Source organism: Lygodium microphyllum, chromosome 3 (genome assembly GCF_053477565.2).
Source record: "Lygodium microphyllum isolate KBCC chromosome 3, Lygodium_microphyllum_v1.1.10, whole genome shotgun sequence".
NCBI classification, from domain to species: Eukaryota; Viridiplantae; Streptophyta; class Polypodiopsida; order Schizaeales; family Lygodiaceae; genus Lygodium; species Lygodium microphyllum.
Genome location: NC_141137.1, coordinates 105428123 through 105444999, shown reverse-complemented (window position 1 = coordinate 105444999; position 16877 = coordinate 105428123). Strand labels below are relative to the sequence as shown.

The 16877-nt window shown below is 39.3% G+C and overlaps 1 protein-coding gene across 1 annotated transcript; it reads right to left on the bottom strand.

Annotated features, from left to right (window-relative positions):
- Positions 1–13502: 13502 nt before the first annotated feature.
- On the bottom strand, positions 13503–14345 carry LOC148038706 (uncharacterized). The gene is made up of 2 exons (XM_087674453.1): positions 14144–14345; positions 13503–13978 (listed from the first exon to the last, which is right to left on the bottom strand). Exons 1-2 carry the CDS (start codon positions 14210–14212, stop codon positions 13652–13654), a joined length of 396 nt encoding a protein of 131 aa, XP_087530579.1. The 5' UTR covers positions 14213–14345; the 3' UTR covers positions 13503–13651.
- Positions 14346–16877: the final 2532 nt, after the last annotated feature.

The window sequence follows — 16877 nt, the reverse complement described above, 5'->3', positions numbered from 1 at the left end:
CATACATCTTGTTTGTGTTTTTGTGATTGAATGAGAGAGAGAGAGTTGACTTGAGCGTGGGGGGTGAGGGTGTATTGGTGGGTGGCTATACTCTCTAAAAGTGTTTTATGATCTACATATGTGTTATCGTTTGGCAGGGAGGGTGTATTAGTAGGTGACTTATCTTTCAAAAGTGTTGTATGATCTAGAAATGTGTTATTATTTGGCAGGAAGGTGTATTCTGAAGGTGAGTTTGTATTGAGGGTTGTGAGATCTAGAACTGTGCTTTCATTTGGCATCGGTAACTGTTTCATGTAAAAAATTAGGCAAAGTATGAATCTTATTGTTGGGGATAGGAAGCTTGACTGTGGGTCATGATCATTTGTATTTAGGATTGAATCTCTAATTGAATATGGTTCAAGACATGCCTTTTATTGGGCTCATGCTTACCAGCGCATGTCTTTTCTTCTTCCATTATTTATTTCATCTCATATTTCCACCAACCTTAAAAACTGGCTACCTCCAAACTACGATGATTCGTTTGTACCAAGCTGACAATGATTATTTGCAAGAGCATACTGGCTTGGTATTCGATTATCTTAAATCTTAATCGTTTGCATTATTTTGAGAGATAGCTAGCTTTTTGTTTTTGTGGTCTCTAGCAATATCTACATTAGGTGAAAAAAAACCTTAGACTAGTAGCTTTAAATATTCGGAAGGTGATAAGTGAATGGACCACTAGTTCTTTGTTTAAAAGCATTGCATCTGCCCTTTGCAAGATAACTTGTAAAATAATCTTATACTGCAGCACAATGTTCATGTGGTTTTGAGGTGGTAGAATTGCACTCCTAGGGGATGAAGTCCTTGAAGTGCACTTGTGGGCAAGTATGTGCTGCATCTTTCATGTGAACCTTGAAAGGGTAATCTTCTCTTGTTACAAATTGAGCGTGCTAGAGTAACTTTGGGCGAGAGAGATTGACTATTGTAGCAAAAAGTTCTCCCCTAAGAGATGGTGATTACTTGTTGCAAATTGCACAGAACTTCAATTTCAACTTTTGAAGGCATGGTTCTATCATAAGTGTCACATTTTGATTTTTGGAATTAGAAGCACTTAGTGTCTTGGGAACTTAGCAAAGACATGCCATTTGTATTCATGATAGTCTCTATAGTTCACATGTGAAAACCTTCATGCAAACACATTGGACGAAAGGTAAAGCTTTTGCTGGTGTGCTAGTTGATGTGCCACATTTATCCCCTCGATTGTGTTTGACTATTTAGCAGTTTGTATTTCATTAGGCTTTAGTTGTGCCCCCTTCATTTTACAAGTACAATCATTATTTATTAATCACTAGCTTTGGCATTCAAAAGTCACATGTGGTTATGACTCATGGGATGTCATACATGGAGGATTTGTAAATTACCCTTATTTAAACATTGTGTGGTGATTTTGCTAGTGGAAGTACTATATTGCGTTTGCCCATTCAAGTTATGCAATAAGAAATTCCTTTGGACATTAGTTTGTTAGCTTTATATATAGTTGGTTGAACAACCAATTTCTTCAATAACAAGCACAAGAATTGTAATGGGAGAATTGTAATTTAGGCATTCAAAAGTCACGTGGTTAAGATTCATGGGGAACTAGAAATGGAGGATTTGTAATGTTGCCACCCTTCTTCTAACATTGTTATATGTTGGGATTTTGCTAGTGGATGCACTATATTGTATATATCCATTCAAGTTGGGCAACAAGAAATTCCTTTGGACATTAGTTTGTCAACTTCATATATAGTTGGTTGAATGTCTAGTTTCTTCAATAACAAGCATAAGAATTATAATGGGAGAATTGTAATTTAGGTATATAAAAATAGAGTTTAACGTAGAATTGCAATTGTTTGCATGCAACAAACTAAGAAGTCATGAATGTACGAATTGAGTAAGATGGATGGATTGTCCTTGGACACATTGTGCATCACATTCATAGGTTAAAATGGGACCAATAGCATATAAATCATATACTTCATATTCGAGCAATGCTAGGATCTCCTCGCTCCAGTGTGAGGGGATAGTTTTTCTAACACCAAAAGGAGAGTAATAATGTGTTAAAAACTTATGTAAGGTTTTTCTTTTCAAATTGTTTGACAAGGAATTGGTGACGTTTATGTATGCTTATAAAGTTCTTATCGATAGTTTGTCTTTCTCCAAAAGAAGAGTAATGATGTGTAGTGTAAAAAACTTGTATAAGGCTTTTGTTTTCGAAGTGATTGCCAAGAAATTGGTGAAGTTTATGTATGATTGTTTGGACAGATAGCCCACTTTGATATGTTGTGATACGTATGCTTACCTACTTTTAGTACAAGTTTGATATGCCAAAAGCAAATTGCAATTTAGAATTGAAGGTAAAAATTATAGCAGCATTTGGACTAGCGATCAATAAATTCATATGCACTTGATTATGAAGCGAGTGTCTTCTCTTTTCACATAGCCAATACCCTCAACAAAGTATTGAGAAAAGTACCAAGTCTAAGGATGCTTTTGTGAGAGTGCGCAACGGAAGAAGAACACGAACACAGAGGAGGAGAGAGAAAGCAGGGAATGAAGGAAGAAAATCTGCACTGACTGTAATGAATGCTGAATACAAAACTGTGGATTGATCAGCCCCTGCACGCAGCCCGAAGCGTCAGTGAGGGCACCAGATCAGGCTGATGATGACGGCAGCATCGAAGACGGAGGAAGTCGGAGTGTGCACCTGCCAAAGGAGGGAAGATGATAATACAACTGACTGCCAAGTGGAAAATGGCTATAAATAGCCAAAAAACCCAAAAACTGGCCGACCTGAAATTTGAGGCCATAAATATGTCCAACCAGCATTTAATGCTGATCCGACCACAATTTAATGCTGGTAAAAATGCCAGGAATGCTCAGAAAAATCCCGGAAAGGGTGGACAATGTCCAGTAGGTGAGGCAGGCTGAAGAATGCAGAAACTGCCCCGGGAAATGCACATAAAATCCCGACTAGAGAAGAAAATGCACTGAAATGCAATAAACTGAGTGCTCTAGAATGAGCTACCTCCTCCGTCAAAACAAGTGATAGACAGGTTAGAGCTCCTAAAGTCCTCATCTGACTCAAACTGAGGCTCACAGGCAGGAGATGACAAGGCATGACAAACATGACTGCTAACACCCCCTCTTAGATCATGGATGTGGCAGAAGGCCAAGGGAGAAACGGATCCTGGGGTGGCAAGAGGAATGCCAAGGTCAATGAAGTCTGTCGATGTAGATTGCTGCTGAAGGAGCTCCTCACGATCCTGGGAATCCCCCTCTAAAACACTAGGGGCCAGGGAATCCACAGCCGCATCACCAAGATCGTCCCCCTCTGAAAGGGATGGGAGGTACGAGGGAACCACCGGAGGAGAAGGTGGGGGATGGGAAGGAACCTGTGGAATAGAAGGTGCACAAGCGGAAACGGGTGTATCAATAGACTGCCGTGGAGGACCCTGCATCAAGGAAGGGGAATGGAGCCTGTAAAGCCCGCTCTCCTACCAACCTGTAGATAAGACAGCTCCTGTAAAAGAATCCTCAATAACAACGGCATGCTCAGTGAAGATCACTCGTGTGCCAAGTCTCGTAAGGCCATAAACTGAGAGGAGGGGAAGGCCCAAATCCGGAACATGTAGGGCCTGTGAAAAGGAGCTCCAAGGTCGGTCGGTAAACAAAGGCAATGTGCCAACACCACTAATAGGCACCGATAAAATGTCACCAACAGTGACTGAACCCTCTGATGGACGAAGATCCTGTAACAAATCACCTCGGGGAGTCATATGACTTAAAGCACCACTATCCACTAACCAAGGCTGCGTAGAAGACACTGCAGCCACGGAAGAAGGATCCTCCTCCAAAGCATGGATATGAAGGAACACTGACTCATGGGTAACAGCGGGTGTAGAGGTAGAAGAAGGCTCCGATGTAGATCCACCCTTCGCTCCCGGACGAAGGTGAGGGTACTTCTTCCAACATTTCTCCTCGGGATGTGTCCCTTTCCCACAGTGTGGGCACTTCGGTCTCTCTGAATCTGAGTCAGAGCCTGAAGAACTGTCCTTCTTCGTAGCCTTTGACTTTGTCTTCTTCTTCTTTTGTCCTCCCGAACCTGCAACAAAGGCTCTAGTGGAGTCGGATCCACTAACACTGACCTCTCTAAGTCGCTCGTCATGCTCCAAGACAAGCGGGGATAGCTCCTTCCATAGAAGCTTCTCACGGGTCCTCGATGTAAGTAGGCTAGTGTAGAAGACATCAAACCGAGGCGATGGCAGCTGAGTCAAAAGAATCATAGCCATGTCTTCAGAAGATATCGTCCGACCGAGGGATGCAAGCTCATCCCTCATATCCTGTAATCTGTTGATGTGGTCCTTCATGGAAGGACTATCAATAGCGGGCATCCGCAACTTCTTTTCAAGAGATATCCGGTGGGCAAACGTCTTCTGTTGATAGAGAGACGCGAGCTTTCTCCACACATTTGCTGCAATCTTCAACCTGTGAACATGAACAAGGACAGAATCCTGCAAACTCAGAAAGAGGAAAGATCTGGCTCTAGAATTAAGCCGATCCCATAAGGCTGCACGATCCATAGATGTCCCATCTGCGGGATCCATCTTAGGCCGAGGAATAGGAACAGAAACAAGCTCCCAAAGATCGAAGGAGTCCAAGATACACTCCACCTTGCAGGACCATAGAGAAAAGTTGGAGCCATCCAACTGGTCCTCTTTGGGCAACTGAGGAAGTACGGGTACCTGTACAAGGGGTACCAAAGGCTGCATCTTCGGCCCACCGGAAGGGGATCGCCGAGATACATGAATAGAAGGGGGACGGGAAAGAGGAATAGACTCCGGACGACGGTCATCGTGATAGAAATCACGCCTCCGTTCAGATGAGTGTTGAGACAAAAGCTCGTTATCTGAGTCATCAAAGCCCGTAAACTGATGAAAAGACATATTCCAATCTGCAAAACACCAAACACCAAAGAAAACTGTGCCGAAGCCGAAGTAGGACCAGCAGTCTGGTCACCAACCACCAAGACGCAGGCTGTGATAGCCTACAAACACCTGGATCTGCAAAACGCAAAGGTTGCTGATGAAAATCACATGAATAGAAACCGTTAGTACCAAAACGCAGCCTGGGAGTGGGTTGCCAGCAGGAGATGAGCCACCAGGAGTGGAAACGACCACCGGATCTACAAAACGCAGCCTGATGATGTGTCGCCTAGCTGAAGAAGGGGCCGCCTGATGGAAAACACAAGCAGGAGTCGTCGTTTGATGACGTGGCAGCCTCGGGAGTAGTCGTCTGCAGCAAACGCAAGAAGAATGGCCACCTGGAGGGGCCGCCTGGGCAGTTGGAGATGAGGCGACAGCAGCAGAAGAGGGGTGAGGTATCTCTCCACAAGGTTAGGTCCTCCGTGCTCTTAGTCAGGCGATGATGCTATGTGAGAGTGCGCAATGGAAGAAGAACACGAACACAGAGGAGGAGAGAGAGTAGGCTAGGAATGAAGGAAGAAAATCTGCACTGACTGTAATGAATGCTGAATACAAAACTGTGGACTGATCAGCCCTTGCACGTAGCCCGAAGCGTCAGTGAGGGCACCAGATCAGGCTGATGATGACGGCAGCACCGAAGACGGAGGAAGATGATGGAGTCGGAGTGTGCACCTGCCAAAGAAGGAGGGAAGATGATAATACAACTGACTGCCAAGTGGAAAATGGCTATAAATAGCCAAAAAACCCAAAAACTGACCGACCTAAAATTTGAGGCTATAAATATGTCCGACCAGCATTTAATGCTGGTAAAAATGCCAGGAATGCTCAGAAAAATCCCGGAAAGGGTAGACAATGTCCGGCAGGTGAGGCAGGCTGAAGAATGCAGAAACTGCCCCAGGAAATGCACATAAAATCCCGACTGGAGGAGAAAATGCACTGAAATGCAATAAATGAAGTGCTCTAGAATGAGCTACCTCCTCCGTCAAAACAAGTGATAGACAAGTCAGAGCTCCTAAAGTCCTCATTTGACTCAGATTGAGGCTCACAAGCAGGAGATGACAAGGCATGACTGCTAACAGCTTTAACCTTCTAATACCAAGCTTGAGGACACAAGACCATAAACCTACATACATTTACCGTAACAAAACCACAAGGTTGTGCAAGAACATATACCTCCTTAGGTAAATTGCAATTAAGAAGAGCTATTTTAGGATCCAACTTATGTAAATTCCATCCGTAACTTGTGACCAATTCAAGAAGAGATCTAATGGTGATTATATGTGAAGTAGGTGTAAATCTCTCAAATGTATAGAACCACTTTATACTAGTGGCCTTATTTGCCTTGAGGAAGTCAATCAAATCCCATGGGCCATTCTCTAGTATGGAATCATACTAATTATGTGTGGTGTGTAGAAAAAGAAACTCTCTTTTTGCTTCTTGAAACGAGCCAAATTCTCACCATTGTAGAAGTTTAGTTTCATTCTATAATAATATGTTTTATACTTTGCATTTAATATAGGTGTACAATTTGTATACTCATATAAGCACTATCTTTCATATGTTTTACACTTTATACATTTAATATAGGTGTATACTTTGTATACTCATATAACCACTATCTTTCATACGAAGGATTCTTTGGTACAATACGATTCTTTTATTTCAAACATTTGATAAAAAAGATATACTCCCATATATAAATTGAGCTCAAAACCTCAAATTTCAATCATTAAAAAAAAAATCATTCATTCATATTGTCTTGCACCCTCGATCACTCTTTAGTGAAACATTCTCTAGCACTTTGTAAGTAAATAAAATATTAAATGTAATATTTGTGCATCTTGGTATAGTGCTTGCATCCTACACCAATGTATATAAACAAATAAATTTAATTGAAGTACATATAACAAATGGTAAGAATTAGTAACTCGTTATAATATAGGTAAACAAAAAAATAATGGTTAAAAACTAGTAGAATCTTAGCGCAATGTGCTTACGTCTTGTACCAACATGCTTAAGTTTGAATACAAAAGAAATTTTAGGAATCACTAGCATCTTGGTGTAGTGTGCTTATCTTCCATATCATTGTGCTTATGTTCTTAATTTTTTAGAATAAATAAGTATTTTGATTTGAAATTTCTCTATTTGTATATCAGGTTTCCATGAATCACACAATGGAATTGTAAGAAAATCTTGCTCACTAAAGCCAAACAAAAGTCAATTGTAACATCACTTATGATGAGGGATTTCTTAAGCAATATTGATTGATGCAAAGGCTTATAGAGTAATGGTAGATAGATAAGCACATTGACATAAGAATAACAGCTCCTAGCACTTACCCCTAGCTCTTAGCTTGCTAATATAGTGATTATTCACTTGGATAACCTCCCCATGACAATAGCTCAACCACCTTTGTTGATGAGGTTTGATGACTGTTAGGGAATATTGTAAGAGAGAAATTACTTGAAGATGTTTAGGATCCTATTGTAGACATGAAAGAAAACATGCAACATGTATTCAACTTGTGGAAAAGCCACAAAGGAAATACCCTAATCCCTTTAGTAGCAAATAAATTTGCACAATTGCCCCTTCATGGTGAATCCTTCATGGAAGGAGATTGACTTGATGAAGAATTTGTTGCCAAAGGTCCGTTGGTATTGTGATATCCAAGCTTTCTTATTGAGAGATGGTAAAGGCCTATGGCCAAATAATGATATATTAGCTCTAGATTGATGCAATTGAAAAATTCTTTGACCACACATTTCTATTTTCTTGACTTGATGAAGAATTTGTTGCCAAAGATCCGTTAGCATTGTGATATCCAAGCTTTCTTATTGAGAGATTGTAAAGGTCTATGGTCAAATAATGATGTATTAGCTCTATATTGATGCAAAAAAAAGGTTCTTAGTTGTCAACATGCCATGATGGCTTGTGTATTATTGAAACATTTTATAGAGGTGAAAATATCAATGCCCAATAATAAAAGTAATTGCCCATATACATGATTTAGTGAGTATATGTGCATGACATTCTAAAGACAAAGGTGAAATTGATATATAAGCCTTTGAATATATGCACATGCTTGGGGAAGTCAACTATGAAGGCTAGTGTGCAAAGGGAGAATTGACTACACATATGCATTATGGCTAGCATATCAACACATAGTAGCATGATCCTTTTAGAACAAATGTGTATCGACTAAAAAAAGAGAACGAAGGATGAGGTAGTACTTGAAGATAGACAAGCCATTGATGAATCAAGAAGTAGCCCAAATGAGCTTTGCAAACTATCAAAGCTATCAAATCGATTCACCCACGACAACAGTGTTGGGGATTGCCCATATACATGGTTTAGTGAGTGTATGTGCATGACATTCTAAAGACAAAGGTGAAATTGATATATAAGCCTTTGAATATATGCACATGCTTCGGGAAGTCAACTATGAAGGCTAGTGTGCAAAGGGAGAATTGACTACACATATGCACTATGGCTAGCGTATCAACACATAGTAGCATGGTCCTTTTAGAACAAATGTGTATCGACTAAAAAAAGAGAACGAAGGATGAGGTAGTACTTGAAGATAGACAAGCCATTGATGAATCAAGAAGTAGCCCAAATGGGCATTGCAAACTATCAAAGCTATCAAATCGATTCACCCACGACAACAGTGTTGGGGATTGCCCATATACATGGTTTAGTGAGCGTATGTGCATGACATTCTAAAGACAAAGGTGAAATTGATATATAAGCCTTTGAATATATGCACATGCTTGGGGAAGTCAACTATGAAGGCTAGTGTGCAAAGGGAGAATTGACTACACATATGCACTATGGCCAGCATATCAACACATAGTAGCATGATCTTTTAGAACAAATGTGTATCGACTAAAAAAAGAGAACGAAGGATGGGGTAGTGCTTGAAGATAGACAAGCCATTGATGAATCAAGAAGTGGCCCAAATGGGCTTTGCAAACTATCAAAGCTGTCAAATCGATTCACCCATGACAACAATGTTGGGGATTGCCCATATACATGGTTTAGTGAGTGTATGTGCATGACATTCTAAAAGACAAAGGTGAAATTGATATATAAGCCTTTGAATATATGCACATGCTTGGGGAAGTCAACTATGAAGGCTAGCGTGCAAAGGGAGAATTGACTACACATGCACTATGGCCAACATATCAACACATAGTAGCATGATCCTTTTAGAACAAATGTGTATCGACTAAAAAAAGAGAACGAAGAATGAGGTAGTGCTTGAAGATAGACAAGCCACTGATGAATCAAGTAGTAGCCCAAATGGGCATTGCAAACTATCAAAGCTATCAAATCGATTCACCCACGACAACAATGTTGGGGATTGCCCATATACATGGTTTAGTAAGTGTATGTGCATGGCATTCTAAAGACAAAGGTGAAGTTGATATATAAGCCTTTGAATATATGCACATGCTTGGGGAAGTCAACTATGAAGGCTAGTGTGCAAAGGGAGAATTGACTATACATATGCACTATGGCCAGCATATCAACACATAGTAGCATGATCCTTTTAGAACAAATGTGTATTGACTAAAAAAAGAGAATGAAGGATGAGGTAGTGCTTGAAGATAGACAAGCCACTGATGAATCAAGAAGTAGCCCAAATGGGCATTGCAAACTATCAAAGCTATCAAATCGATTCACCCACGACAACAGTGTTGGGGCTTCTTTTCATGTTACATTTACTAATGACCGTCTTTTTTTTCCTTTTCCTCAGTTTCATAATATAGAGTATGAGATCCTTATTAAATGAAAAATACATTATTATTATACAATTGCACCAAAAAATATGAGGTGTAATGCAAGGACTTCTTTTCATGTTATATTTCCTAATAATGATTTTCATGTTACTTCTATCCTAGATTTAATTATATTGTGGCATTCTTAATATACGAAAAATACATTACTATACCATGGGTCTTGAAAATACAAGGTGTAAGATGAGTACACATTGTTGATATGTGGGTTTCTTATTTGATTTAAAAAATTATCATATGTAATTTTTTCATACAAAATATTCTTTTCAAATGGATTTTTTTTGCACAAAAATTCTTTTGCATGAGATAATATTTGTTATAAACTCAAGAATTATACAATGCATGCTTGAATAATCTCTAAGTTCCGAGTTGAAAGGACAAAGGTAAATAAAGCACTTTAAAATATAACTCAATTAATTACATAAATTGGGTAGTTTTTAACTCAATTATATCCTAATTAAAGTATGCCTTAATTTCATCAATAATCTTATTTTGTAAAAAATAAACACATGAATAAATCTACTTAAATTCAAATATAAGAAGATGAATAATAAAAGCAAACCTAATTAAATTAATAAATACTATATATAAAATGATTAACCAATGATAATTGATAAAACTATAATAATTAACCAATCAATCATCACTAACAAAGGGAATTAGTAAGAATATAACTTACAATTTTATGGTTATTATATTTATATTTGAATGATCAATCACCCAATGATAACTAATAAAATTATACTAAATAATCGATCAATGATAGCTAACAAAGTGAAGTAGTAAGAATATGGCCTATGAGGTAGATCTTTAAAAAGATAAAGCCAAATGGCAAACCCTCAAAAGACAAAAATTTGGAGGGATTTTAAGAGACTCGATGAATTTATTCTTTAGATTGACATGTTTAGGATGGTCCAACTTTAACATCTCATGCATGTTCACAAAAATTAGGAGAAAATGCTAATTAGTTTAGAGGGATGGAAATATACTTGTAAGTATAACATAAAGTGCATAATGGTACATAATGCAAGCAATTAAAATGCAAACCATATGGTTTATCAAGCAAGGCTCTAATGAAAATACTTTATCAATTTGATTGAAATCTCAATCAAATTCACATGTGAAGCTAGCATTAGGTTATTACAAAATGCATAAGTAGTACTTTAGATGCTATGCTAGGTAGTGAGGGGATAGTTAAAGACCTAACAAAACTAAAAATTACAAGACATGGACTCGAATGAAAATACATAAAGAAGTTATGCAGTGGTCTAACTAACTTGCAACTGGAGTGTCTTTGAAGTAGGCATGATTTTAAATTTGGAAGCTTCATGTATTACAAAGTATCTTCTAAAGATATTAGAGAATGAAGTTGCTTATATCAATTCACCATCTAACCTAAAAGTCATGATTTGGAGATGTCATAATAAGAAAAAACATAAACTAAAGAGATTTAAAAAAAAACATGCATATGTAACCTTAAAAGGACTAGAGTCATCAATTACTTCTAGAATTAAGGAGATTGATGAGGCAATGTACATCACATGCTCAAATTGGTAATGGAGCAAGGTAGACTCATGTTGTAGTCCCATTAACCCCAACTTTTGACCAAAAAACACATGCACATGTGACCTAAAAAGGATTAGGGTTGTCAATTGCTTCTATAATAAAGAAGATTGATGAGGCAATTTGTATAATACATGCTTAGGTTGGTAATGGAGCAAGTTAGACTCATGTTGTAGTTCCATTAACCCCAACCTTTGGCAAATGCAAGTGGTGCAAGATCATCTCATGCAAGACAAAGCTCATGACAAGAAGTATTAAGGACCAACTTTGAAAAACAAATTGACTCAATATTAGAGTATACATGAGCTTTTGTTGCATATGACATCCCCTTCAATGCCATCCAAAACCTAGTATTTCAAAATGCTTTATTTTCATGGTTAAAGTAGGATTCACATTGCCAACCTACATCAAAATGTAGGTTAAAGGCTTGGATAAAACAAAATAGATCTAGAGGCACATCTATATTAAGTACTTGATTGTGTGTCTTCTAATGGATGTACACATGCTTTGGATGGTTGAAAGAATAACTAATGCTAGCCATTGATTAATACGATCACTATATGTCCAAAAGGCATAATCTTTTGAGAAGCCATTGACACATCTTTAAGAAAATACAACTCATTGGTAAAAGCATGCTTGGATCATAATTGTGATAGCTAGTGGCAAGGTGCATGGATATATATATATTATGACAGAATACAACGATCCTAGAGACTGGTGAGGAGAAATTGGCTCAAGTTGGGAGTTGAATGCTATTTTAAGATGGCCCTAACAAATCATTAAAGCATGGTGAACGTGTCCTCATTGATGTCACAAGGCTAAAGCATGGTGGATATCCCCATTGATATTGCAAGTAGGGCACCCTCAAGGGCGCATATTCATGGCATGGACTCATCCATGAGGATCATCCTCGTGGGTTGTTAAAAGGATGGTGAAAATGTCCTCATTGATGTCATAGGTAGGACCCCTTTTGGGTTGCATGTTGGTGGCCTAGATTTGTCCAAGGTAGCAACCATTCTTGGGACATAGGCAACAAGCTTTATTGAACTCCTTGGCTTTGTCTAAGATCACCTCCTACACACAACTACACACTCAAAATGTACGCGTGCAAACAGTGAGTGTGCATGCTTGTCTAAGATAACCTCCTACACACAACTACACACTCAAAATGTACGCATGCAAACAGTGTGTGTGCATGCTTGTCTAAGATCACCTCCAACATGCGTGTGCGCGTGCATGCACTGTGCACAGGAGTGCATGTGCACATGTGCAATTATGTGCATAACTCCTCACCATAATCCCTTGGATTTATTCACCCTTGTGAACAACTCATTTTTCCCATAGGAAGTCACCTCTATCTGTGATGCCCATGATATTGTAATGCACTTGAATGGGTGCTAAATCAACTTAGAAGTGTTCAATACTTACCAGTTAGCACAGCTAAACAAACGTACATCAATGTAAGGTTGGTTTTCGCTGAGCTAGTTCAATTACATTACTGAACAGTTCATTCTGCCAGCCAGGACTGATCATAACCCCTGCCAGTTTGAGTCCCACCACCGAAACAGTGCATAAACTATTGCAGTTCAGACATGTTCATGCTGATGAACAGTGAGGCACTAAGTAGCCAGACTTGCCACAGCTTAAACTGGATCAAATTGCAGTGCCTAAACCAGGTGACTATTAGACTCTTGATATGCATATGATGTCCGTATGTTAAGCTCCAAGGTATGCATCCAGCTTTGGAAGATCCTAACTAAACACGTAGTGCTTGCACGCACAATATGTCATCTAAATAGAAAGGGCCGAATTTGTAACAAGACAGGTAACTTGTGAGGTAATGTAAAAGTTTCAGTGTGCACAACAAAACATGCTACACAGAATAGCAGCTAACCTTTTCTGAGCAGACATCACAATCAAATAGCAACACGCACTTCATATCAAGGAGAGGGAAGCAAGCGTCTGGCTTATGATCTATCACCTGCTAATAGTCTGGTTGTCCACTTTCACAAATTGATTCATAATTTGCCACCTAGAGTGGTTTATCTCATGAAGTTCATCTCCATGTGATACAAATTCAAGAACTAAAAGCAGTTAGCAGCATGGTGCAAGAAAAAATTCACTCAATCAGAGGCCATGGGAAAATGTACACATATATTCTGGAATTAGATTCAAATGCGAAAACACCTCTAAGAAACATGATGAGCACATGGTATTGGTATCATAGACAACGTTATATTGGGGGGAGATAAGAGGTTTGTGGCCGCTGAACATGAGGAACTACCCTCACCTCTTTCCTTTGCCCTTGCCAGTCTGCTTCTTCTTCTTCTCAAAGACAATTTCACCCATTGTAAGTACAGGGATCTCAGAATAGCCGAAGTCACCGCCATAGCGCCTGTTGAACTTCTCCACCTGATTCGCATCCTGAAGGAAGACTGTCTCGTTGCCCTGATAGAAGGGATGGTTGCCAGACCAAACATCCACCACATACTTGGGCTGCGTGCCGCCAGTCGTCATCACGAGCTCACCATTGCAGTAAACCTCAGCTTTCTTGTAGAACTTGGGGTGGATCCCCTCTCTCCTGCAGGTCACCCTGTCGGGGCCTCTCTCAACCTGCGCCAAGGAAAAGAGGCGGACATAGGGCAAAACTGAAGATATGGAAATAGGGTTTTTTCGACAAGGCAGAGCCCTCGATGAGTGCACTGGCAAACACAGAAAAAAACCATGGTCGTACGTGAAAGCCTAAGCCAGAATTACCACGAAGATTCACAAGCTGACCTCAATTAAAGCGGCGCCCGAGAAGAAGGTCGAGGATACTGAACTGGATAGCGATGCAGCGGCAGCCATCGCTCCGTGTTCTCTCGTTTTTGCAGGAAATGGCTAAAGATAACGCACCCCTGCTGTAACCTTACAAGAGACGTAATAATATACAGGAACTTAGGTCCCCTGGGTAGTGCCCAACCTCGTCGTAGAGGATTGCTCAAGCAAAAGGTTAAATGCCATGGTTCTAAGAGTTTTGTATTTGTACTAGCTCTTTATTAGTGGTTGGTGTAGTGAGGAGGGGTTGCATTCATGCTTTTCCAAATGCACATTCAAAAGAATAATACAATATTAAAAATATCTTAATATACACTGGTCAAGGATACACGACTAACCCATAGAGTCACCAACCATTTTAGCCAAATCCTTTTGTCATGTTTATGTATCATACATGTTATGTTCCAATACCATCTAGGCTTATCATGTTCCACTTCCACTTCCATTCAGGTCCCCTCAAAAAACATTTTCATCCTAGCCTCCCAAATAGCTTGGAGAACTAAAATACTAAGGATCCGGAAGCCAAGCAACTTAAACTTGTCATGCATCCCAAGTATCCAAAAAAATAGAGATGGAGGCAAAACAATTATTATTCTTCTACTTCTTTTTCTTTTCTCATTCTTCTTATCTTGTTATGTCTTCTAAAATACAAGTGTTAGGTGATATAGTTGTAGGCATAGTCTACTAATGTAACATTATCAAATACGATGAGATGGCTACATAATTGTGATAGCCATACTAGGTGTATATGCCTACTACATCCATAATGAAGATCACCAAGGAATCATGCCAATCATGTTGATGCATGTCGGTGGAGTAAACATATCATCCTGGGTGGTGATACGCTGAGCTTGTCATCTCAACACTCCCTCTCAAGCTCAACCCAATGTGACAACCTTGGGCACATTGTGCCCCAAATCATGAAGTCTTATGAAGCCAAGCTACCTCTTATGTAGCCATTACCACTCCGTTGTACTTTGCATGTTTGTTAAATAAAGAAAATGTTGGTTGCTTCATACTACTCCAACTCACAACACTACTTCCAAGGTTAAAAACATAGTCACTAGTAAATCTCCTGTCATATGAACATCTTGCCCAATCTACATCTTATTTCCAAACACTTCAACTTCATCTCCATATGCACAAAAGAGACCATTTTCAACATACCTTTACATCTTGTAGCACTCTCCTTGTAGTGTCCATGTGTGGCTTTCATGGCCCTTGTATAAATTGACTTAATAGTCCAACATCATGACATATGTTTGGTCTTGTGAGAGTAGCATAAATCAAACTTCGAACATGTACATTGCTATGTCCTCTAACACATCTTCCACATTAGGTCTCAACCTTGCATTTTACTCAATTGGTGTGACTATTGGCTTACATCATGCAAGCAATCCCATACTTTGTCAACATGTCTAGTGGATATTGTCTTTGTAGCATCCATATACCATGCAGTGTTCTTATTACTTAAATGACCAATAAATACTTTAGTTTACCCAAGTTTTTCATCTCAAATTTAGCCTTAAGCATCCTCTTTTCTTTTGCAACCTCTCCAACATCATTTCGTGTGATACCTCTACCATAGCTCACACCTCCATTGCTTTTGCTTGCTTGTGCTCTCACTCAGGCTTCTCCCTTCAACTAGCATTAGAACCCTTGATCGAGGAGCTTCATCAACTTGAATTTAGCCCAGATTTGAAAAGCTTTAGCACTTCACTCATGGCAGCCATGGCTTCAGCTTGAAGAGGTGAGCATTTGATCTTCCATGCTTCCTTGCTTCCTTGCTTTTCATCCTATTCTCGCCTTGTAAGGCTTGCTCCAGAGCTACAATATGCCTTGTCCATCAATGACTGAGCCTCTAGATTGAGCAAGACAATCAGCAATAGGGTCAACATAGCTAGTGTGATTTGCATCTGTTGTGCTACCCATCTTCCCTAACTTATTGAACTTCTTCTCTAGCTCATGTGACTTCCAAGCTACCTTGACAATCTTCCTGAAGCTCCTCGGCATTGTGAGTCTTGAACACCATTTGAGCCCCCTAATCTATGTTATTTGTTGTATATAGTAGTAAATTCACTATACACAAGTCTACGCGAGGTCTTTTCTTTAGCACACTTGAAGCTTGTTTATGCTTTTAACTCGATCTCTTGTGGATTGGATTGAGTTTTACTACTATTGTACATGTGGCCAATATACATGAGCTTTTTAATACATCCATGATGCCATTGATGCTTGGCCTTGATTCCCCCGATAGTTGTTTAACGCTTGGGAATACTATTGACTTGATTTGAGCTTGCATAGCTCAGCTTATGTAGTCATTTTACTATTGTAATACAATGGGAAGCAAGCACTTGTCTGGGAAGTTTATGCCTATTGCTCTTGGATGTCTCTCGGGTACTTCATTCGATCTATTAATGTATGCCATTTGTGGTCTATACCTAGACATGCTATTGAAAGCTTTTGAATTTCAACTTCGAGCTTGGTTACGTGTATTGGAGCATTGACCTTATGCTTTCGATGCTTCAATAATTCTACTTATGGGATTGAGGACTAGCTATATCTACTACTCCTGAATGTATGATCTTGATGCATCTTAGCTTTCGGATGCCTATGTACTTCATGCGTTGAGCTTGACTACTTATCTATCATTTGGTTTTGCTTCAGTGGAAGCTACTTGACACTTGGATCTTCA